The sequence below is a fragment of the Nilaparvata lugens genome, chromosome 3, assembly GCF_014356525.2.
Source record: "Nilaparvata lugens isolate BPH chromosome 3, ASM1435652v1, whole genome shotgun sequence".
NCBI lineage: Eukaryota > Metazoa > Arthropoda > Insecta > Hemiptera > Delphacidae > Nilaparvata > Nilaparvata lugens.
In genome coordinates this window covers 9,963,900-9,989,428 of record NC_052506.1, presented here as the reverse complement: position 1 = coordinate 9,989,428, position 25,529 = coordinate 9,963,900, and the positions used below count along the sequence as shown (strand labels likewise).

Below are 25,529 nucleotides of genomic sequence, written 5' to 3'. Positions count from 1 at the left end.
TTAAAAAATTTACATTTTGTAATAACATTTTTTTTTATTTTGTATAGTTACATTTTGTTAATAACTTTGATGTAAACGCAGCTTAACTGTTTCGTCAAATCTCCACTAGTAGTAGAATTGTTATTATTATTAATATCGGGGCACCGAGCTTTGCTCGTTATTTTTATTTATTGATAAACAGAACACAATTCTCTAAAATGATCATGTTTATATTTCACAGCTGGCTATAATTATGTCATCTTATGAATTTCGGGGATGCGATATTTTGATTTTTCACATACTCAATCGCTTTCTCACTTTTTACTATCCACATCTGTTTCAGACAAGGATGAATAATATCCTTTTAATGTCGTTCAGCGAGTTTTCCCAAGGATGAGACCTAGTGCAATTGAATTCTTATATTATAAACCTATTATGTTCCAAATTTTGTGGAAATTGTTAGAGCCGTTTTGAGATCCGTTGAACATAAATAACCAGATATAAATATAAATATAAAAATACAGAAATTGCTCGCTTAATATAATAGGATTTTAAAACGATAGTGAAGCTTGCTTCTAGGTAAACTTACTTAGTTGATAACGCCTTCTTGATTTAAAAACCGAAAAAATTCATCAATCTTTATTGTAATTGCCTGGATTGTTGGAAAAAAATTCCTTTGTTGAATTAATTATTTGGGTTATTGGATTGGCACATTTTAAACTGGCTGTTCAAGCTTCATTTTTTCAATAATTTGTATTAATTTTTGTTTTCAACATTATCCACTCTATTTCAAATATTGAGAAACAATATTTATTTTTTATCAATGATTTATTATATGATTCTCAAACTTGAAAACATTTTGTTCAAGTAAAATTATGGTTTGATTGGGAACAAGTTTATTTTCTAGAAATAAGAGTGTGTTTTTACTCATGTGTTCCTTTCTATTATAGAAATATGCACTTGATTATATCAATAAATTACTAGTGACTTATTATCATTTGATTTCTTTTTATTTGATTGTGAACAAATAATTTTTTCTTTTTATCATCCTGTTTATGAAAATTTACTATTCAATAAGAATATATCACTTATTAATCATACAGCGATTTCTATTAACAGTTTCGCGATGTACGGTCTATCTTAGATGAACTTTGAATGTACTCAATACTAGCAAATCATTGAATACAAAATCCAGTTAAGTATGTCATTCATGATAAATTAAAAACAAAAATCAAGAATCATTATGGATGTCGGGAACTTAAGTTTTATCAGTACCGATAGATACTGGTTATATAGATTTTCACTGACAACAAAGATGCATTTATTTGCAAAAATATTTTTTTTACTTTCTATGTGATATTGGAAAATTGAGAGAAACACGAAAATTTTCAATCGAATTAGACGTTTTATTGTGGTGTCATCATAATCAGAGAGATAGCATTGAACGTGTGATTGAATAACAACCATCAATTATTTTGACTGCGGAGTGTCAGGTTCAATTTACGAATATAACTTAGTGCCAATCCAAAATGATATAGTCCTCCGCCTACCTTTCTTCTTCCTCCTCTTCTCCTCTTCTGTTTCTTGTGCAGTTTCTTTGTCGTGAGCGTTGTCGCTGAACGACATGTCGTCCATCCTCTTCACCAAGTCGACTTCGGTGATGCTCTTCTGTTTGGGTAGCAGAGGTTTGGCTTTTGTGGCAGCTTCGACAGGCGTTGCCTTCTTCTTCTCTTCGATGTACTTTGGCTTGGCCGTGGTCTTGCAGCAGACGGTGCAGACTCGTGTGCCGGCCCGGTTCACGAACGTGCAGTGGTCACACTCCCACTGCTGCGTCGGGACTGGACCCAGAGGCTCCTCAGTCTCATTCGCACTTTCCTTGCCGTTTGTCTCCTCTGTAGACTTGACAACTTCTTTCTCCACTTCTTCATTCTTGTTTGTTGTCATCCTTGACTGCTTGTTTTCATCGGACAGCTCATCGCCGGAGTCCTCACTTGACGGTTCTCTCCTCACGGGAGCCGCGTGGCTCTTTGGCTCAGGTGATTTATTGCGCCGTCTCCGAATCTCAGAGTTCCTTCTTCCTCCCCGATTGGAATGTGTGTCGTCCAACACATTGCTACTGCGGCGACCGCCCCTCTGAGACATGGTCTCGTCGTCGTACCTCCTGCTCCGTCCATGGTTTGAGGCTACCTCGTCATCCTGGTAGCGTCTTCCTCCTCTATTCGAAGAGACCTCATCATCTGTCCTTCTTCCTCCACGAAGAGACACAGTATCATGATCATCCGTCCTTCTTCCTCCTCGAAGAGACACAGTATCATTGTCATCATAGTTACGCCCTTTCGATGAGAAGCTCTCCTCATCATTCTTTCTCAGCCTTTGGTTTATCATCTCTTCAACGGACATCTTCCTGACTGAACTCTTCCTAGACATCGCCGGAGACACATTCCGAGTCGGTGATCCCCTCCTCCTAGATCGCCTGCCACTCTTATGAGACACAAGGTCGTCATCATCTGAGTCATCGAAGTCGCTGACCATGCCCCGACGCGACCGCGCAGGAGACGTATGGCGTCGCCTGAAGAATGTCTCGTCCTCCTCACCTGACATATCACTAGCCAAATCCCGCCGGCTTCTTCTCGGCCTCAGACTGTTCCTCCGGAGGCCATCCATTGAGCTTTCTTGTTTGAATTGTGGGATCATGGCTGAGCCGTGCCAGGTGCCGGTTGGCAGTCCATTCCAGGCCGGCCTGTTGAAGCCTCCGGCCATGTGTTGATGGTTCCAATCCCAGACCATGCCGTGGTGTTGGCAGCTGGGGCAGTTCAGTTGTGCCATTGATTGTGCCTGCAATTTACATATTACAATTTTATTAAAATCACTTCCTCATTTAAAAACATCCAGTGAATATAGGTCTACATCACATTATGTTTAGTTTTGAAGCATCTAAATTTGAAAATCTACTTTGTAAAAATACTTGAGGACTGAAAATTTTGTGAATTGAAGAACTACAAGACTTAACCTATTTCGGACTATGTGTTATCTAAATTTGGGAGAGGAATATCACAAGGTCACCTTATTTTTCCTCTTCCTATAATGTTGATAATGTAGCCTACTTATTGTATGAATGAATGAGGAATATGAATGAATTAATTTATTCATTTATACAATAAGTACATTATCGAAACGATAGGGAGAGGAAAATAAGGTAACCTTGTGCTATTCCTCTCCCAAATTTTTTTGGTAGAGAGTTAGTGGGGAGGATATTTTTAATATTCTTTCCGAAGAATGGACATTGATATGTCCAAAGCTCCGCCAATTTATGTAGATGCATAACAATATAATTATTATCTATAGTTATTATATCACAAATTGCTTTTTCATATCATATACAGTTCAATAATTATTTTCTTAGTCTCTATTATGTAAATTCATCTATAATTTTGCTGTATTGTAAGCTATTGTATATAAGTGTATAAGCCAGTATATATTGTAATCTACATAAATAAAGTACTCAATCGATCAATCAATCAAATTTAGATAACGTGACACGCAGTCCGAAATAGGTCAAGTCTTGTAGTTCTCCAATTCACAAAATTTCTCAGTACCGTACTCAAAATTGTATTTTGACAAAGTATATTTTCAAATTTAGATGCTTCAAAACTAAACTTAGCAGAAATAGTTCACATTATCATAACTAGAATAGGAAATATTCACATATTTAATTAATTTCATTATTTTGCATGATTAGGTATAGAAAAATAATATTTCCCTTTTGTAATTTTCTATAATTGAAAATCCAAGAAACCCTCTTGAAATACTTCATTATTTTGTATAATTCTAATGCTATCCATATTTTGTATCTTCAGTTAATAAAAGAAGCGTTCACAAACTCTAATAATGAAAAGGTTATTTCTATAATGAGACTCACATTGAACTGTTAGCGTTCATTAAATGGGAAGTATCGATGTTATTTTTGAGGATTGCTGATATAGTGTTATAATCTATACTATAATAAAGGAAAGAACGGGCTCATACACGTACGGCGGATAGGAAAATTATGTTTGACGCATCATCACATCTGAACTACTGGACTGATTAACTTGAAATTTTCCTTGTCAATTCTCAATTTTCCGAATATGGTAATAGGCATATTTCAAATTCTTCAAGATTTCAGTTTGTCAAGTTTTAAATTAGCCCGTTGTGGAGCACGGGTTACCTGTTTGTACTAAAACTATGAATAGCTTATGTTTCAACACTCTTCACCAAACATCAAAATTCTGATCAACATATTCATTGATCAAAATCATTCATATGTTCATTATTTAGTAAAATTTATTTTTACAAAACCAAACATGAGAATTCTGATCGAAATATTCATTGATCAAAATCATTCATATGTTCATTATTATTCAGTAAAATTTATTTTTACAAAACCAAACATCAAAATTCTGATCGACATATTCATTGATCAAAATCATTCATATGTTCATTATTTGGAGGAATTTATTTTGAATCTTCTCTTGGTCATTGTTTCTAATTAATATATTTCGTATAAGCTTGTATAATATCATGCTCACATGCATTAATGGTGCAAAGTTTGGCGCATTGAGTGCTGTCAGGCTGCCTGATCTGTGTCGACTGTCCAGTTCCCAATCCAAGTAGCCGCTATCTCTGCTTGGAGGCTGTCAAAGACAATATTTTATACAACATTTAAACTAGACACAAAGGTGTTGTGGAATTTATCGAAATTAAGGTGAAATGGAAAAGATATTGTCAGTTCCACATTATAATTTCTACAAGTTATGTGGATCTGATAATAATCTCTTTCATTTCACCACAATAAAATTACCTAGAGAGTTAAGTGTAAGAGAGGGCCGACTGCGCCCTAACTTCGCTCTCTAGGAAAAAAACCGGTCATTCAATTCAATTCAATCACTTGGACAAACTTTTACAAAAAAAGAAGTATTGGGCTAGACCTGTTAGTCCTTTTCTAATCATGTATTTCATTTGTGTATGATGAAATGTGGATAAATAAACTTTGAGCTATAGTTCTACCGATGGATAATATATCGCGTTAAAATCATATCTGCTATGGATTTATTTATTTATGGTACCCTTCTTGTAACTTAATCATTATTGTAAATATATATTATCAAAGTCGTCCCCCGTTCTTGAACTATTTAATTTTTCAAAACTGCTCATTAGCTCTAGTTTTTTCAACATTAAGGCTCAACTCACACTTACGCGACTCAGGTCGAGAAAAGACTCGACTCTAGTCGAGAGCATGTGTTTCCAAATGGTGACACTCAGACCAGTTGATTCTAGTCTCCGCGACTGTCATCATTTGAAAACACAAGCTCTCGACTAGAATCGAGTCTCTTCTCGACCTGAGTCGCGTGTTAGTTGAGCCTTAGTTCTACTAGTGTTTGATCCTCGGTGAGTCAAAATATTCTTTAGTCACTCCCGAGTTTTGGATAGAGCTGCCTAAAGACAGTTGATAAAAAATAATAATACTGAGGGTGATAAATCTTGTGAGAGGCCCTGAAATTATTGATTCGGTACGGTACTACCTGAAAACTCTGACATCAGCAACCCAGTACATTATGTATAGTTTATACTACTGTACTATATCTATTCATACAACTGTATATTTTCTCACCAGTTCTTCACTAAGCAATAATACATATAATCTATCATGAGTAGCGTGAATAGAAAATTAGTGATTGATGCGATATTTTTCTTAAATGAAATGATATTTTTCATTTCAATGAAATGAATTTTTTTTTAAATGAAATTATATTTTTCTTTAATCATGACCTACTCATGGGTTATTTGGGTTTGGGTTATTTGAAATAAATAGTACCGTAACCATGAATGTCGGATAGTATAAGATAAATTCTTGTTCAACTGTAATAATTAATCAATTAACAAATCAAGTTATTGATGAAACTCACCTGATGATCCTGGAACTCCATCATCTTGTCTTGTCTTGGATCTCTTGAAATTACTGAAAATATTTATTTAAATGATCACCTATTACATTTCAAACAAAATTTGATACACCCATTTCATTCCATCCTTTTGAATTAAAATGCCTATTTCATTGGGTTTCTAATCATATACTGTTGTTCTCAATTTTCTTCACTTTTTTCAATTAGATAATCAATAACTTACAAGAGAACTAATAGTCGTCATTGACATAAAAACGCTATAAATTCATTAAAATTTACAATACATAACTATTCCAAATTGCTGAAAAGTAGATTACCGTATCTATCTAATCTTTAAAGATTACATTAGAATCTCATAAAATATGTCCACGATATTTCATCAATCAATTAATTCATTTCTTGCCTTTTAAAAACCAATTCATTGAATTGAAAAACTTTTCTCCAATATACATTGAATGAAAATGAACGACCTATTCAAATCCTTATAATCCTTATTCCATAGCAGCATTTAAAAAATATCGATTTAGAAGTAATAGGTACTGTAGTCTAGAAGGTTCTTTACCATTTTTAAACAGTTGCAAAGTAAGTTTTCATTTCAGATTGCCCATCTTATAGTGCAAATATGAAACTAATTGAAGGAATGCCATTCAATAAAATCAAAATAGTTATTCTTTACTGTATCCAGCAGCCTCATTATTATTACTAACTTTATAATGAAATATGAATATTTCGGCTTACATGTTGGAGTGGGAGGCAGTGGCCTAGTGCCCATCATTCTTCTGAGGCTGCCCATTAAACTTCCATCTTTTTTGAACCCCTGTAATCATACCGGAAGTTTCAAATAAACCCGGAAAAATAAACTATTAACCTGCTTACAATATACTTTGAAATACTAACTTTAATTTCATTGTTGGTAAGTCAAGTTTTTCTTATAGGCATGCTATATCCAGTTAGATAAAGTTTAACTTTGGGTGAAATATTGTGTCTTCGGATATCATAATCAAATTGAATTGAATTTTATTTCGCCAAAAAGCACATATTACATCATTAAAATGAAATGAAACAAAATGAAAATTTAACTATACAAAACAGAAACAAAATTATAAATTATACTAAATACTTATGTACAATAGATTAAGTAAATAACTTAATAAACAAACTTGACATAGTACAGTAGTAGGAGTAAAATGAAATGTTCAGTAAACTTCATTGTAAAAGCAATTTTTCCTTTTGGCACTGCCAACATAAGTAACACTTGTAAATAAAATGATATTTTTAAAAATCAACAAATCAAGTTGAATTTCAATTGTTTTGGTAGGATTCTCTATGTTATGTCCTCTATGAGAACTATGAGAACGACTACACTAAAAAACATTCTGTTTGTACCTCTCCCGCGACATACACATAAAATACAATAATTATGAATTAAATTGAACGACAAAGATTTTTAACAAATTATTGAAAACAAATATTCATGTTCCCTTCACCGATTCAATGCTTTGAATAATTTCATTTTCAGAGCCCAATTGATTCAACTCATTCATTAAAAACTTGATCAATTCAGAAAGCCTTTTACTTCACGGTGATGAAAACCCTATGATTTGAAAGTCATAGGTAGTCTAGGAGTCATAGGAAGTCTAGGAAGATGATATAGGTCTACAATAGTAAGTTTTTTTATCCACTGATTAATAGGCAATCATTTCTGATCCAGTAAATAATTATTTTTGGAATAATTGTGAGCAAAACATTGAACAAATCACAATGAGCATATTAATTAGACATGAAAATTCAAATTCAATTCAATCTTCATAATTATAAATAAATAATCATAATAATTTGGTAATGTCAAAGTGGGATAATACCATAAGTCAAAGCAATTAAATGACAGTTCATAACACATTACAAGCTATTACAAATCATTCAACATAATACTCAACAATAATAGCAGTGATTTATTTTTAGACAAATAGGCTAATACAGTAAAAATTATTAAACATAATCCTGAAATAATTAAAAAATACATTCAGAACTACATATAGAACTACATACATTGAAAGCAGAAGGTTATGATGAAGTTTAAAAAATAGCTTATAACTATGTGAGAAGTGGTTTTCAGTTTGAGCAATGTAAATCGTGTAGGCTACAAGGAATAATATTATTCAGTTCTGTTTCAAATTCCTTAAATTATATTTATTTTTTTAGAATTGTTCATTAGACTGTGCATGAAGCATGCTTTGCATTTAAACCCATTACCGGTAATACATTGTACACAGTAAGATAATTGAATTATTAATGCACTAGGACGTGCTTCATCTTTAGTACGGTATTAAATAGTTTTAGAACTACTTTGAGAATTCTAATAATTTCATTGATTACTTGGTTATTTCAACTGTATTGATGTGTTAAAAACTAGCATTTGAATTCTAATCAAATACGGGCATGCATTTTAGGTGTTCGTGGAAATAAAGTTTTCAACCATTCAAGTAGGCCTACGGTTAGGCACGATTATTTTGACTAACTACTCTATCAAGACATAATCTTCATTCCATTCCCAATTAAAATGCATTCTATGAGAAAAGAATCTCAATCAATAACAATTAAAAGAAGATACTTTTGTAGAAGTTTTTTTTTTCAAAGCATAAGTTGATAAATCCGTGATCCTATTATTAATATGTATCATTAGATCAGCAAATTGTCGGCCTTAGCAATACTTTTCCATTGAGCACTGCTATTTCAATATAATTTCTCACACAGATCTAGTAACTCGAGATGGACAACAGGCTTATTAGCATTATTTTTTTGGTAATTATAATATGCTCAAATTGTCCAAATTGTATTATTATTAAATGAAAAAGACTAAGAAATTGTCGAAAAACCACAGATTTATTGATATTTAGAAAGAGCGGTTTCGGTTATTACACCATTGTCAATCTCTGATAAACTAGCTTATCAGTCTTTCCAAGTATCAATAAATCTGTGATTTTTCGACAATTTCTTAGTCGTTTTCATTCAATATGAATAATTAGCCTACCACAATATCAACTTCTCAACTACACAAAAAGTGTATTATTATTTTATGAATTCTCAATATTGTGTTTTATAAAATTTCTGTCTTTGCCAATAAAGAAATGAAGATTAATTCTCAACTCGCAGTTTGTAATATGAAAAATATTGAACTACTATGACATTTTTCTAGCTAATTTCTATACCTTTTTACTAGCTCATTTGCTTTTTTCAGACCAGCTTAGATCTAGTACTTTACTGAAGCTAGAGAGCCATGTTATGCAACAAGGAGTGAAATGTTCAAAAATAAAGATTCCTTCGATATTTTTGTATTCAGAATAATTTTGTAGTGGCGCGCAGTCTTAGTTTTAGTTACCACCTACTCTTTCAACATTTTGGCAAGAACTGGTTATTGGCATCTCAACATCCGGAAACTAATATTCGGTGAGTTGGATTTCAAATGCACTTTTAATTCTTATTTGGAAATAAATCTGCGTTATAAAAGTAGTTTTATTGCAACGTAGTTTTTTTGTTAGTAGTATTTTATTGCAACGATTTCTTTGTCATAGTTCATTTAATAAACTACTCAAAGAATTCTCGATTATTCTCAAAACTACTTCCCAAACATTTAATCTACCAGTAAAGTTAGTCACTTTAAGCGTTAAGGCTGTGCGAAGGCTAAAAATAAACTTTCTACTCGTGATATTTTCCCAAGTTTTTTGATTTGTATATCATCAAGCTATCAAAATAAAAAAGTTTTCTCAGGAAAACATTTTTTTCCGATCATTACGTACTTTTTGAGATATGAGCGCCTGAAGTTTGAATTTTTGGGACAGAACATTTCAAATTCGGTAAGATATAAATCCATGAAATTTAAAGGATGGATTCTTCATGGTACTGTTGATCCAGCAGAACAATAGTTATCTTAAAATATCAATTTTTGAAAAAGTTATTCAATTTCCAAAAAAATAACTCAACTAAAAGCTATTTTTGGTTATTTTTAGTAAATTGAATAAACTATCTTAAAAATTGATATTTTCAGAAAATTTCTGTTTTAATAGATCAACAATACCATGAAGAATCTATCCTATAAATCGCATGAATTTATCTCTTACCGAATTTGAAATGTTCTGTCCCAAGAATTTAAACTTTAGGCGCTCATATCTCAAAAAGTAATGATCAGAAAAAAATTTTGTCCTGAGAGAACTTTTCCATTTTGATAGCTTGATGATATACAAATCAAAAAACTTGGGAAAATATCACGAGTAGAAAGTTTATTTTTAGCCTTTGCACAGCCTTAATTTATCGTGCTACTACATTCTTTTCATTCAGTTGGTAAAGTGTTCAGAATACTGTTCTAGCCTTTTGCAAACTACATCCATGAAAACTTGAATTGAGATGTCGTGCGTTATTCGTGCTTAAAGGTCTATTTATGTGTTAATTTGTCAATTTATTAATGAATAACCTACTAAAAAAAAGATAACTTACCTGATCAGGTGGTCCAGGGGTTGACGTTCGACTCATTCTCTTATTTCGTCGTGGGGGAGGGACAGGGGCAGAAGAGCTCTCTCCTTTAGGGGGTAGGGGGGGACGGAAATTTGCTTTCGACGGCTCCAACGGCTGTAAACAATTTGCTGTGTTGTTAACCTCAATTATTGAGGAAAATTATATATACCGTTATGTTTTCTGCCACTAAATATCGTACAATAATCTCTTCCAGTCATTTTCATTCAACATATAGATCTCTACCATAAATAGACATATAATGTACGAATAAGGAATATGAATCTGGCAGTTGACTTCTATTAGAATTCAATTAAAAAGTTCATTACTATTGTATTTTTATAACTTTAAAGTGAAAAACACTCACATTCTTTGGGGTGGCGAAAACTGACGCTAGGCACACACCAGTTAGTCAAGACAAGACAAGACATGATCAGACACGATACTTCACATAGTTGCTTATGAAGACATGTCTAATTGCAATGACTTGAGCTAGGCACACACCAGTTAGTCAAGACATGATCAGACACGTTCAGTCACAATACTTCACATGGTTGCTTATGAAGACATGTCCAATTGCAATGACTAATCAGTGTGTGTTGCATCATAAGCAACTATGTGAAGTATCGTGTCTGATCATGTCTTATTGTCTTGTCTTGACTAACTGGTGTGTGCCTAGCGTAAGACAGTTTCTTTTTGGCTTGAGAGTGTGCAACACCAGCACGAAACGGTCGTCGCCACATCAATGAATGTGAGTGTTTTTTCACTTTAAAGTTATAAAAATAAAATAGCAATAATATAAGTAAAAACACGATGGATAACCAACAACGTATAAATAATTCATTTGTGATCTTTTTATTTAAACACATTGAATCTTCTTGAAATCTAATTAGATTTTAAACGAGAGTAGCCTATACGTAGGATGAATAATCATTGCACAGCATAAGTGTAATTTATTCAAAATAAACTTGCTTGATGAGATTGTAACATTTTGTGTATACTGTGCTCTAGGTCATAATATACTAATAAATCTGAACCTAGACTTCTATTAGAATTCAATTTTATTTTCAACTAAATAGTTTATTTGTGAACTGATTAATCAAACACATCAAATCTTCTTGAAATCTGATTCGATTTTAAACGAGAGTATACGTAGGATGAATGATTATTGCACTGCAAAAGTATAAATTATTTAAAACAGAAACGAAAGATGGAAGTGACTGAAATGAGAATGTTAAGATGGATGTGTGGGGTTTGCAAGAAGAGATAAAATAAGAAATAAATTGATCAGAGGCACTGTAAAAGTTGGACCACTGGGAAAGAAAATGCAGGAGACAAGGATGAGGTGGTTTGGGCATGTACAGCGACGGGAGGAGGATTATGTTGGACGAAGAGTGCAGGATTTGGTTTTGGATGGTGTGAGAGGACGAGGTAGACCTAGGATGAGGTGGGGAGATAGAATAGCGGCTGACTTGCGGGAGAGTGGTTGGAGGAGAGAGGAAGCATAGGATAGGGCTTTGTGGAGAGGCAGACTAAGAGAAAGGAATGCCGACCCCATTTAAATGGGATAAGGCACAGCCAAAGAAGGAGAAAAGTATAAATTATTTATTTAAAATAAACTTCCTTGATGAGATATATTATAAAATTTTGTATATCCTTTGCTCTAGGTCATAATGCTAATAAATCTGAACCTCATAAATAAATAATTTATTGATCGAAACAAACTTTTTCTTTTTAACGACTTTACTACTAGTAGCACTGTAAACAGTAGACCTCACGCAGTATTCTCATCCACAAGTACCTGATTGAAACTATAGACCTTATGGAAATACAGCAATAGACTGGCTTCTCCACATATCTGTGTAATCACTTGTCAGCTGATTTATGATGAATAATTCTATAGTCTGATTTTTACTCTAATATTGGCGTATGAAGGAGGCTCCTTTTTCCTTTTATATTATCCTTGAAATGCAAAATTTCCAAAAACCTTGTATATACGTCGACGCGCAATCAAAAAAGGAACATACCTGTCAAATTTCATGAAAATCTATTACCGCGTTTCACCGTGAATGCGCAACATATAAACATTAAGAGAAATGCCAAACCGTCGACTTGAATCTTAGACCTCACTTCGTCGGTCAATTATTATCTATTAATCAATACCATAGAGAAACAATTGCGTAAGTAGATATCCCATGGTATAGGGCGTTTATGTCGCAACTTTTACTGTTATCTCAAGCCGATTACTGTCGATTATTCTCGATTCTTACTATTTTGACCGGGTAAGAGTGTATGAACGGCACAATATGAGAGACTACCAGCGTCATAAAGCTTCACAGGAAAGAAGTAAGTGTACTGTCAGCTTGAGATAACAGTAAAAGTCACGACATAAACGCCCTATACCATGGGATATCTACTTATGCTATTGTTTCTCTATGTCAATACCCTACATGCTAAAGTTATTCTATCATGAGGTACTTTTAGGCTACTTATACTTTAACTTGATTGATCGTTAAAGATGAATAAAAATATTTTTTAATACGATTCTCACCTTCCTTATGTGGCTTTGCCGCTTTGGATGTCGATGGTACATATCATCACAGGAATAGCAGAAGTTCTGCTGAGCACATTTATCACATTTAACACTGGGAGCTGATGACCCGCACAGGTCACATCTCCTTCCTTCTTTTCCTTTACCTAATTTGAGAATAAAAATTACAAATTGTTTTTCAATTTTTTCAATTCAAAAATTTTTATATTTTGTGAAGAAAAAGTGAACAAATGTAAGTAGGCCTATAAGTAAAAATAAGAACGCACTTTCTTTTTGTATTTAAAATTGAAGTGTCATAACTGAAAAATCTAAAACCAAGTAAAAATTCGACTAAAAAATGTTGGTGGCGGCAAGATTCGATCAGTCCTCACATCAGATCGATTACGGTATAGGCAGAGAAAACTACTATAATAACTACTACGGTATACTATACTATGCTGAATTCTGGGTGGTATAGGCTAACTGTCAGTAAAGTGCATACCGTAGTATCTATGTAAAGCACTTATTGGTCTCACTGATTCAGGAATCTACTGTCAATTTAATTTCATAAGAAAGTATACTTTATACTTTATAATTTTTCAATTATTATATAATAAATAACTTTTTAAATAAGTATATTCCATCATCCATCATGTGTATATTACTGTTTCCTGAACTATCATGAGGTCCGCTTTATAATGGCAGTGGAGAAAGATAGCTAGGAGAAAAACGTTGCCAATCCTCTATCTTGTCAATGCCTTCTATAGAAGGTAGCTGATACAGGTTTATTGATATAATATTAACTGTTCATTCTCGTTTAAAATAACCTAATCAATTATATTTTATTAAGCAAGAAATTATATTTTTTCATAATGAATTTTCATAATTAAGATGAAATATTTTGTTGATTAATTATTAATTCTACATTGTTAAAAGACGACCTGGCAACAGAGCAAAGCGAGAAAGAGATTGCGCTATCCGCTTTGTTGAATGATAGACAAGGATAGCAATACCATTGCTAATCAAACACTGCCATTATAACGTGGATCTCACTATAGTTATTTTTGTTTATGGTGAATCTGTGAACGGTAAAGATACCAAACTTGATGCATAGGTTCGGTTTCCTATCAACGTCCTATATTGTCTATTAGTTAATTAATTTTCTTATAAATGGGACTATATGAATAAAAATATGTGTATTTTGATAATTATTTTGAAATAAAAATATTATTTGAAAACTCTTACCGTGATTCATTATTGTCGGTGCATTAATATAAGCTTGATTGTTTGAAAACTCTATAACTTCATAATCAGGATCCACATGGTTTGTGAGGTCTGCTTGGGTTGGTGGGGGTGGTGGGGGAGGCAATACAGAACCCCTTGCCTGCTGAAAAAAGGAAAATTATTTTTATTTATTTTATAGATTCTTCTTGATTGATAAAATGCATATTTATTGAATCACAAGGAAACCAAAACACATCCGGGTTATATTTATACTGAAAATAGTTAACCAACTGTAAAAAATATTTTTTCCTACAGTTACCTTCAAAAGTGACCATTCCAGCACTGATTACCGTACAGAATGCAAAGAATCACTTTTCCGCTCTAGTGCGGGAAAAATTTTTCCTGCACTCCAGATTTGCAACATGGCAACGCAAAATAGTTAGTAGGTTATATGGAGCACCAGTGCAGCAAAATCAAAATTAAGTTGGTAACTGTGACTGTGGTGCACGTTATAAGAATCTTGAGGTGGTGGACAACAGTGGATGACAGCAGTTGACAGCACAGTGCCACCACAGCACACACCACACAGCCCCCCCCCCCCTCCGCCATTCAAACACACATACATTATTCTATTTTATTTATTAATAATAAAATTACACAGAAAAACATTTGATGGATTTCAGGGAATTTTACCTATAATTACCCACTTTTCATATTCATTGGTAACTGTGGGAAAAATTTAATGTGAAATACGTGTGCAAAGTTCCTCTGCTGCACTCAAGAAACCATTCCGCCGTCACCTACGGCTCGGGCGTAAACGTTTCTTTCGGTGCAGCAAACTGTCACTTTGCACACTAGTTGCACAAATAACTATATCCTACAGTTACCTTGGAAAGTGACCATTCCAGCACTGATTACAGAACGCAAAGAATCACTTTTCTGCTCTAGTGCGCAAAGTATTACCACAGAATACAAGATTATAGAAGTTTTCTCTGGTATTACTTTGCGTACCTACTCTTAATATTTTGCGTAGGTATTATCTTGCAGCCATCCCAATCAGCTGTTGACATTGTTGGCGTGTATTTTGAATGCGAATTTGTTCTATCTATATTTTTTCTGATTTTCAAATAAATAAAAATGAGAACACATTAAATTAAACATTTTGAATATTATTAATTATTCATTATTTCAAATAATATTTTTTCATTCATAAATTGATTGGTTGAAAAATTATTTAGAAATTAAGATTCACTCAAAATTATTCAAATTTTCAAATTAATTGGATTAATTAAATTTTTAATTTGAATAAATTATCGATTATTAATTTTTAATTGGATTATCAAGTTTAAAATAAATTAAAGTTGTTATTAATAACAAAATTATACAGACAAACATTTGATGGATTTCAGCCATCATTTTACCCATAATCAACCACTTCTCATATTCAATGGTAACTGTAGGAAAAATTTAATGTGAAATACGTGCGCAAAGTTCCTCTGCTGCACTCAAGAAACCATTCCGCTCTCGCCTACGGCTCGTGCGTAAACGTTTCTTTCGGTGCAGCAAACTGTCACTTTGCGCACTAGTTACACAAATAACTATAATGGGGTCAAAACACAAACTCTAGTTGCTTTAGAAGCTACCAACATATATAATACCGTACTAAGACATTGGAACCAGAAATTTGGTAGTAAATGCAACAGAAGTAACAAATATTGGAATAATGAAGAGAAATTTTAAAATTGAATCATCGATCTTTACTTTGGATTTCATATTGCACCAAAATTTCAAGTCCTTCAAAACACTATAAAACCAAACACCCACTGTACAACATTCAGCCTGGTTCAAACTAGGGAACAATATACAAATGTTCAGTCCTCAGAAGTAGCTCAGGCCTACCGTACCGAAAGAAAAAACTTTCCCAGCCAAAAGAAACTATTGAGCTTGATGTGTCAGAATACGAGACTTCTCAATCTGTAAAAATAGAGGGGACTTCATTTACTTCTCAGGAATAGGTTCTATGTTGCAGTAGCGCTTCAACTCTCACTATACAAAATTAAGTGTACCGGTACCGTAATTCTTTGTAAATAAACTATTAACAGTCACACAGTTTTCTTGTTTTCTGAGTTGTTTACGTTACAGTGTTACAGTATAGATTATAAATTAGTTCCAGTAAAATTCAACACAACTTACGGAAAAACTAGAAGAAAATGTTTGATTAAGTGTACCGTAATTCTTTGTAGATAAACGATTAAGATTCACACAGTTTTCTTGTTTCCTGAGTCGTTTACGTTACAGTGTTACAGTATAGATTATTAATTCATTCCAGTAAAATTCTACACAACTTACAGAAAAACTAGAAGAAAATGTTTGACTAAGTGTACCGATATTCTTTGTAGATAAACGATTAACAGTCACACAGTTTTTTTGTTTTCTGAGTCGTTTACGTTACAGTGTTACAGTATAGATTATTAATTTGTTCCAGTAAAATTCTACACAACTTACGGAAAAACTAGAAAAAATGTTTGATTAAGTGTAGCGTAATTCTTTGTAAATAAACTATTAACAGTCACACACTTTTCTTGTTTTCTGAGTCGTTTTACGTTATAGTTTTACAGTAAAGATTATTAATTCGTTCCAGTAAAATTCTACACAACTTACGGAAAAACTAGAAGAAAATGTTTGATTAAGTGTACCGTAATTCTTTGTAGATAAACTATTAACAGTCATACACTTTTCTTGTTTTCTGAACCGTTTTACGTTACAGTGTTACAGTAAAGATTATTAATTCGTTCCAGTAAAATTCTACACAACTTACGGAAAAACTAGAAAAAATGTTTGATTAAGTTTGTCGAATTAATAGATATTTATTTTATCACAATCACTGTACGTTTAATTCATGTTGTGTTCTGTACTGCAGCAATCAAACTGAGAAAAATCAGTTGTCAATCGTTTTCGGCAGCCTGATTGTTTCAGCAAGAATAGAAACACATTTCTCTGATGTTGAGCTTCCAAATTATTTGGCAATCCATCAGAACAGAAGAACTACACACAGAGCACTTATTAGATGAGTGTTAGTTCGGCTTTCAACGACTGCTTTTGACCCAGTTTGCATATGCAAGTGTTTGGGCAAAACACCTCCCATTCCAGATAAACTTCCTCTTCATAGAAAATAGAAGACGTATTTCTCTTTTCTAATTGTGAACTGGAATTAGCTGTGATTCTGGAATTCATTTACTTCTGTGATTCTTGAATTATCCTAAAATCTATGCATGAACTTTTATAGTTACCCTAACTTTTATAGTTTTATAGTTACTGTTTTATAGTACTGCTATTATGGTATTTGTGAGTTGATTTACTGTATTTAAACGGTCAATGTAGACTATTCCACTATTATAATTAAGACTGACAGATTTTGGTAGGGTTCAAGCCACTGAAAAGTGTTTGCATGTAATCGAATGAAGTCTATCAAAATCAAATGTAATCAAATTTATCATGGAGTCATAGAGGCATATAGCATAATGGTAGTTGGCTGTCAAAAATTGTCAACCTACACCTTGAGTCGTCCTAAAATTCTTAACATCCTATCCTATCCAAATAAACAGCTTCGTCGCTGAATATTTTCCGTTTCGCTCTCCAAGGTTTATTTTATAATGAAGATTATTTTTTATTCTTGCCTTCCCCGCAACTGTTATAATTATAAGGATTAGCATTGTATTAATCTCTGGCTGCACGTTTTATATTGACTATATATTTCGTTTTGAACTATTCTGCGCTTCACAAGTGAGTACCGTACTACTAGTTTTAATAACTAATATTCAAAAGAATTAGACCAGTGTCGTCAAAATAGTTCAAAACGAATTATTAACTTGCAGTTCGTCATGGATAGTGGAATAGATGAGTATATGGCTATATATTATTAAACTACGGTAGTTGAATTTAGTACAGATTTGATTTTTTTAAATGTATTAAAATAATTCTGGAGCTTTACAGTGAATAATATATGTATTGCCGTTGCAGATTATCGAGATTGATTATAAAATAGAATTCAATAAAGACTATTGAAAACGTGTACAGAATTGCAAATTTGAGTGGTGGCGACTTGTGTATTGTGGCATATATATCTCTAGTCAAATTTACAATCTTGAAATATTGATTAAACTACTTCCAAGAGGTGAGAAGAAATTTTAGTTTGAAATTTTTCAGTAAATAGTCTCAATAACAACACTAAAATCTCCTAGCCTACATTAATAATAAATATTTTCTTGGAATTATCTGAAAAATAACTAGTAACAGGTTTTTTATGAAAACATTTTCTGAAAGAGCATTATTGGAATAATGCCATATATTTCTCACTTGAGATCCACCTACGAGAGTAGAAATTTGAGGAAAGGTTTATGAAAGTTCCCAAAAAATTAATTACCTAATATTTTTCTTGAAATTATCTGAATTATAAAAAAAATAACTAGTAACAGGTTTTTTATGAAAACATTTCCTGTAAGAGCATTATTATTGGAAAAATGTCAAATTTCTCACTCGAAATCCACCTACGAGAGTAGAAATTTGAGGAAAGTTTCATGGAAGTTCCCAAAAAATTAATTACCTAATATTTTTCTTGGAATTATCTGAATTATTAAAAAAATAACTAGTTACAGGTTTTTTATGAAAACATTTTCTGTAAGAGCATTATTGGAAAAATGTCATATTTCTCACTTGAAATCCACCTACAAGAGTAGAAATTTGACGAAAAATTCTACGGAAGTTCCCAAAAAATTATATATTTATTGGTGACGTTGCTGAGGCAATACTTGTGGTATGTCTTGAAGTGTTAAAATAAAACAGATCGAAGCAGTTGATAAACTAAAGATAGACAGAAAATTGGCAAAAATCCAAAGTAGTCTAGACTTTGCATTCATCTTTTCTGTCCAATTCAGAGATACATGCTATGAGAGTGGAATTTCTCTGTTTATGACAAAACAGACTGCACACTATGCTCAACTATAATCTGCTCTGTGAAATTGAGCTACAAAAATGCTTTATAGGATGCTGTTGCTTAGCTTCTGAAAATTTGTCTACAGCTACATATTGTTTATTTGTAATTGAAAGAATAAGAAATATTTGAAACTTGATGTAATCTTACATTTGTATGTAATATTCATTTATATTGAAAATTGAATTCATATGTCACTTTTATTTTAAAATCAGACAAATGCCATAGCCACCTCTAATACACCTCTGTATTAGGTGGCTATGCAAATACTAAATATATCTAAAAGACAACCCTATTTTGGATTTGTAATGCTATCTCAATTTGTAAGATAATGGTAAAATATATCCTTAGTTTTTCTCTCTCAATCTGTGTGTTTTTTTGTAAAAAGTAAATAAATGAATATTCTAATTGGGATTCCTCAATGCCATGATTCTCATAAAAGGAGCATGGATACGATGTAGAATTTGTATGAAGAAGAAATAATTCTTATAATAAGGAGTGTTTTAGTGCTATAATATGAGATGAGTGATACTTAGCATAATACTTAGCATAGAGTTAGTAAGCTATTTAGAACTTGTGTGCTGTTAATGGATGTAGAAACTGTGTGTACCTTATAAGCAAACAAACCAAACAAACAATACAAACAAACAAACAATAAGCATATTGAATGATTATATTATTGGGAATTAAATAGTAGGTATAATAAGATGCTGTATGTGAATTAAGATACTATGTTGAGTTTCATTATTTTAATAATGCCATATATTTCTCACTTCAAATCCACCTACTAGAGTAGGTTTTTTGCCTGTTTTTTCGTTTCCAATCATTTTATGATTAAGTTGTTTTGTCATTGTTGAATAAATAAATAAAAATCTGTATTCAACTATTTTAGGGTAGGAAGGAAGCTCAAATGAAGAATGCGGGCGAGCGAAGCGAGTCTGTTATTAAAATTTCTGGTTGATTGAGTCGGGGGTTCTTGAGTAGAAATTTGAGGAAAGGTTTATGGAAGTTCCCAAAAAATTAATTACCTAAAATTTTTCTTGGAATTATCTGAATTATTAAAAAAATAACTGGTAACCGGTTATTTAGTGGAAACATTTTCTGTAAGAGCATTATTATTGGAAAAATGTCATATTTCTCACTTGAAATCCACCTACAATAGTAGAAATTTGACGAAAAATTCTATGGAAGTTCCCAAAAAATATATTTATTCGTGACGTTGCTGAGGCTATACTGAAGATTAATGCCAAAATCTTAGTAGGCTATTCTTTACTGATAAAACTTCAGCAATTTATATTGTAAATTGGCCAGAGGCTATTACAAGAATATTTTGTTTGGTAAATGAATGTAGTATAAATCTATTATTTGAAAAATAATAATTCATTCTTGTGTATAATATTCTCTTGGTTTTTCTGTTCTCAATTCCTATGATGATATTCTGTTCAATATGAAAAACCAACCATTTGATAATGAATTCTATTTCTAAATACATCATAGTTTTAAAGAACTAATTACTGGTTGGAGTAGTTTTAATTAAGATTGAGTGGGTACTTACCAGCCATTGTGGCATTGAGCGAGATGTCTTATTATTTAGTTTATTGTTGGGGCTCACAGCTTGGGGTGAACGCCATCTTTCATTACTTATGTTCTGTAAAAAATATCAAGGATTAGGATATTATAATCATAGACTGATTTCAAAAAAATTGAAATTACAAACGGTAGGTACTTGAACAATAACTCTTCAAGTGAAAAAACCATGATAATATTTCCAAGGACCACTACCGCTACCTATCATTATTCATTCATTATTTTATTGCTTACTAAATTGCCATCAAAACATATATTTTACTTGTAATATATTATGCTGAAGATAATACTATGATTTTTCTCTCTATATCACTTGGCTTTTTTTATATAACTCGTATTCTAATGAGCTCCGTTCATTCAATATTTGAACCCTCAAAAGAAAATTCTAATATTAATGTTTAATTCCTGATATAAGGCGTGAAGATGGAAATGAACACTGTCATTTCTTTTGTTAGTTTCATTCACATTAAAAATTACAGAAATAATTTATTCTGTGATCAGATTATCTGTATTTTCACGATTGCAGCCATTCTTCATCCGAAGATTGAAATTTTATCTCGGGTGTGAAAAGTTTATCAAAAATGTATGATTCTAAATTATTTGAATATACAAATTTGAATATATTTGATATTCCAATTTGTTGATTTTACACAACTATGAGTTCCAAAACTATTAGTTAAAGTAAAGCTGCGTTTACACCAAAGTTATTTTACACCAAAATTTCAATAACTTAATAGTTATTAACAAAATGTTTATAACTTAATTCTTATAGATTCTATTAGATTGAACGGAACTTGACAAACAAATATGTTCATCATGTGTATTATAATCTATAAGGATTAAGTTATTAACATTTTGTAACAAAATGTTAATAACTTAATCCTTATAGATTCTATTAGATTGAACGGAACTTGACAAACACATACATGTGCTTCATATGTATGTTCATCATGTGTATGATAAGTTATGTTTAATCTAATAGAATCTATAAGGATTACGGTAAGTTATTAACATTTTATTGTTAATAACTTTGGTGTAAACGCAGCTTAACGATGAGAAAATATTTTAAAATTGTTGAACACTATAAAATCATACTAGCCTATAAGTAAATCGAATTGATTGCATAGGTATTGAAGTGAAGAATTATTTACTAGCATTATTTTAATTTCATATCTCTAGGCCTGTTCAGTTGCTGTTCCATTTGAAAACTTACTCTAAAAACGTATTTAGGGCAGAGAACCCATTGATCTCTTTGTGTAACTTTATGCCAAGACGGGGACTGAATCCAGTTTGCTGATCAAAAATAGATACTGGAGAGTCCTGGATAGGAGCTTTTGCCAAGAAGTTTGAAATTGCCGAGTGGTCACTCCAGTTATAGGACTTCTCATTGCATTTTAATATTGGAGCGAGAGCATTGAATCGTTAAGAATTCTCTGAATATATTATTGTAATTATAATTAATTTCTTATATCACTACCGTACTGTATTATGATGCATAATCATTCATCAACAGCCTTAACGTATTTTGAAATAATTATAATTTTCTAAATTAAATACGGTAAGTTGAAAGCGATTAGTAATTTAGAAATAGTTCAAAATCTTAAAACTGATATTCTCCTTGTAAAAAAGCTCCTTAGTATTTTGAAAAATAATTCATGGCTACAATCAAATTTCTTTATTAATGTTTCATCAATATTTATTGGGTATTTCTTTTTCCAAATCCATATTGATTAGAATAGAATAGAATACATTTTATTGATCAACAAACATATAACATGTACGGTACATGGATCTCGTCTATGATTTTGTGATTTTGATTTTTTTAATGTAGAAGCTACTTCTCAATAAATTATTTAACTACACAGAGTTTTTTTATATTTTTAATACCGAATTAACTAGTAGCACCCTTTTATATATATTTTTATTGGCACTACATGCTCCGTCTATAATGCCATTATCAAGTCAAATTTAAGTATTAGGTAGGGATTTTATTCATATCACATTTATCTATTTTGACAAATCCATGTTGAGGGAGCTTTTAAATAGTTGAATATAAAAATTCAAAGGTTCTAAGGATTTATTCACCGTAATTCAATAAAAGTGATAAAAGGGTCAACTTTTATCGAAAGCACCAGACTTAAGTATATTTCATTAGTTTTGGGGTTCAACAGCAAACCGAAAAGTGTAGACATTTTGCCTTAAGAATGTGAAACCTTCATGATTTTGCCAGTCAGTTTGTCTCTTGTTGAAATTTATTTTACATTTTCTAATAGGAACTAGAATTAAATATCTGGAAATTCTATGAATAAACTCATCACTCATACAATATGAAGGTTTCTTAATATGGCAGTTTCTTCATTCATTGTATTTGTAATATTTATATAATCAAGAGTGAGTTATGGTTATTATTTGAAGCACACAAAACTTAGATTTGAATCAAAATTGAGCTTTTAAGTACAAAACATGTAATACCGTAGCTAATTTAAAATTATTTGAAGTGAATTCTATATTGTATCCCATTCAAAAATAATTGATAGAAGTATATTCATCTTCTTCTTTATTCATTTATACAATAAATACATTATCAAAATGATAGGGAGAGGAAAAATAAGGTAACCTTGTGATATTCCTCTCTCAAATTTAGATAACACATAGTCCGAAATAGGTTAAGTCTTGTAGTTCTTTAATTCACAAAATTTTCAGTCCTCAAATATTTTCACAAAGTAGATTTTCAAATTAAAAGTTGTTGAATAATGAATAAAAAGTTATTTGATTTGATTTGAAATTTAGTCATCACTTTTTACACACTGGTGTTAAAAATTCCAAGTTGCGATAATTCAAATAAGACACTGGATAATTAAAAATTAATAAGAAGTTACACTCTGTACTAATACTGATATAAATATTTAATAATAATTGAATAATGGATCCACTCATATTAAAACCGTATAATTGGCTAAACTCAATGGCATGATGAAACCATACTGTCACTCTATTTCGCAGTAAGATACATCACATAAAACATTTGGTAGGCTGTATAATTTAATACCAATAATAAATTATTCATGTCATATTTTCAATAACAATATTATATCTTTCAACTTCGTTGTAGTTCTGACCCTGTGTACTTGTAAATATTTGAAAAAACACTTACTTTTGTTGGAGTATTGAGGAATGCATTTGACTCCTGAAGAGGAGCTTCATCAGCCTCGTCAACAGGAGTGATGAAGCTCAGGCTTCAGGAGTGAAATGCATTCCTCAATACTCCACGAAAAGTAAGTGTTTTTTTCAAATATTTACAAGTAATGAATGAAAAAGACTGAGAAATTGTCAAAAACCACAGATTTATTGATACTTAGAAAGACCGGTTTCGGTTATTACACCATTGTCAATCTCTGATAAACTGATCATTGTTTGATCACTGATCATTGTTCTGATCACTGATCATTGTTTATCAGAGATTGACAATGGTGTAATAACCGAAACCGGTCTTTCTAAGTATCAATAAATCTGTGGTTTTTGACAATTTCTTAGTCTTTTTCATTCAATATGAACAATTACCACGATATCAACTTCTCAACTACACAAAAAAAATTTACAAGTAACACAGTGTATGGACTACAACAAAGTTATTATATAGTGTTTCGTCATGGAAAGCAACTTCAATATATTTTTTATTCAACTTGACAACAAATCACAAAATCAATCACATCGAAGAGCTTATATACACAGATCCTAGTTTTATTAATAAGCAAACTCAGTTTTGGTGATAACTTGAACATCTAATATTTCAAATGAACTGCCAATATTTTAAATGTTGTTTAATTATTATTATGTTATTGTTATTATTAATGTAGTTCTCAAATTGACAAATCACAAAATCAATCACATCGAAGAGCTTATATACACAGATCCTAGTTTTATTAATAAGCAAATTCAGTTTTAGTGTTAACTTGAACAGCTAATATTTCAAATGAACTGCCAATATTTTAAATGTTGTTATTGTTATTATTTATTTAGTTCTCAAATTGAAGTTCTCACTGTCTGATATGTCAATGTCATGATTGTTACAGGTGTTGTGAATAAACATGATGATGAAAGGAAATAAACTCACCTGCATAATGGCATGCTCGCAGGCAGGAAGGCAGAAACAGCCGCAAACCCGATAACCCAATACTCCAGACGCGCACTGAAACCGCGGAACTTCTGGCTAAAATTAGACAGCTACAAGTTGAATGCGAGCCAACAGACGACCGAAAGTGTTTCTGAACATACAGTCACCACCACACCATACACCAACCTCGGTTCAAAGACTTCCACCACCAACATGTCAAAAAACATGAATAAATTCACTCCCAAATATGCAATCACAAGATTTTGTCAAAATTGATTATTAAGTTACAGTACGGCCTGTTAATCGAAAAAAGACCGCTATTTGAAAATTTCCTATCAATTACCGGGACAATTAGTCTTACTGTAGTTAGACTTATTTATAGGTGTTCTTGCGAGAATCCCCTCTTGCTCGTTTCGTCAAGGTTTTAACTAGTACTACTTTACCGCTGCACCACCAAACTGATGAACGGAACTAAAAATAATAATAATATTCTATGCATTCCACTAATAATGTGGAACATGAAGTGTTTCATCTATTATCTAAATTATTAACCGTGATGCATTTTGGCCATGTGGCTTCTGAAATAGTGTACCGGAGCTCAAGATCTGGCATTATTTCAGATGTAAAGTAGGTTATAGAGATGCTTTGATGAATCTT

The 25,529-nt window shown here is 31.9% G+C and overlaps 1 protein-coding gene across 1 annotated transcript in view; it reads right to left on the bottom strand.

Annotated features, from left to right (window-relative positions):
• Nucleotides 1-24,857, bottom strand: part of LOC111044060 (E3 ubiquitin-protein ligase lubel) — a 63,883-nt gene extending 39,026 nt beyond the window's left edge. The window contains exons 1-9 of the mRNA XM_039425458.1: nucleotides 24,800-24,857; nucleotides 20,727-20,819; nucleotides 14,203-14,344; nucleotides 12,979-13,124; nucleotides 10,413-10,544; nucleotides 6,660-6,738; nucleotides 5,925-5,977; nucleotides 4,548-4,652; nucleotides 1,483-2,814 (exon numbers count right to left, since the gene is read on the bottom strand). Coding sequence (XP_039281392.1) covers nucleotides 1,483-2,814; nucleotides 4,548-4,652; nucleotides 5,925-5,977; nucleotides 6,660-6,738; nucleotides 10,413-10,544; nucleotides 12,979-13,124; nucleotides 14,203-14,344; nucleotides 20,727-20,819; nucleotides 24,800-24,820 — 2,103 coding nt within the window. The 5' untranslated portion in view covers nucleotides 24,821-24,857. The remainder of the gene's footprint in view (nucleotides 1-1,482; nucleotides 2,815-4,547; nucleotides 4,653-5,924; nucleotides 5,978-6,659; nucleotides 6,739-10,412; nucleotides 10,545-12,978; nucleotides 13,125-14,202; nucleotides 14,345-20,726; nucleotides 20,820-24,799) is intronic.
• Nucleotides 24,858-25,529: the final 672 nt, after the last annotated feature.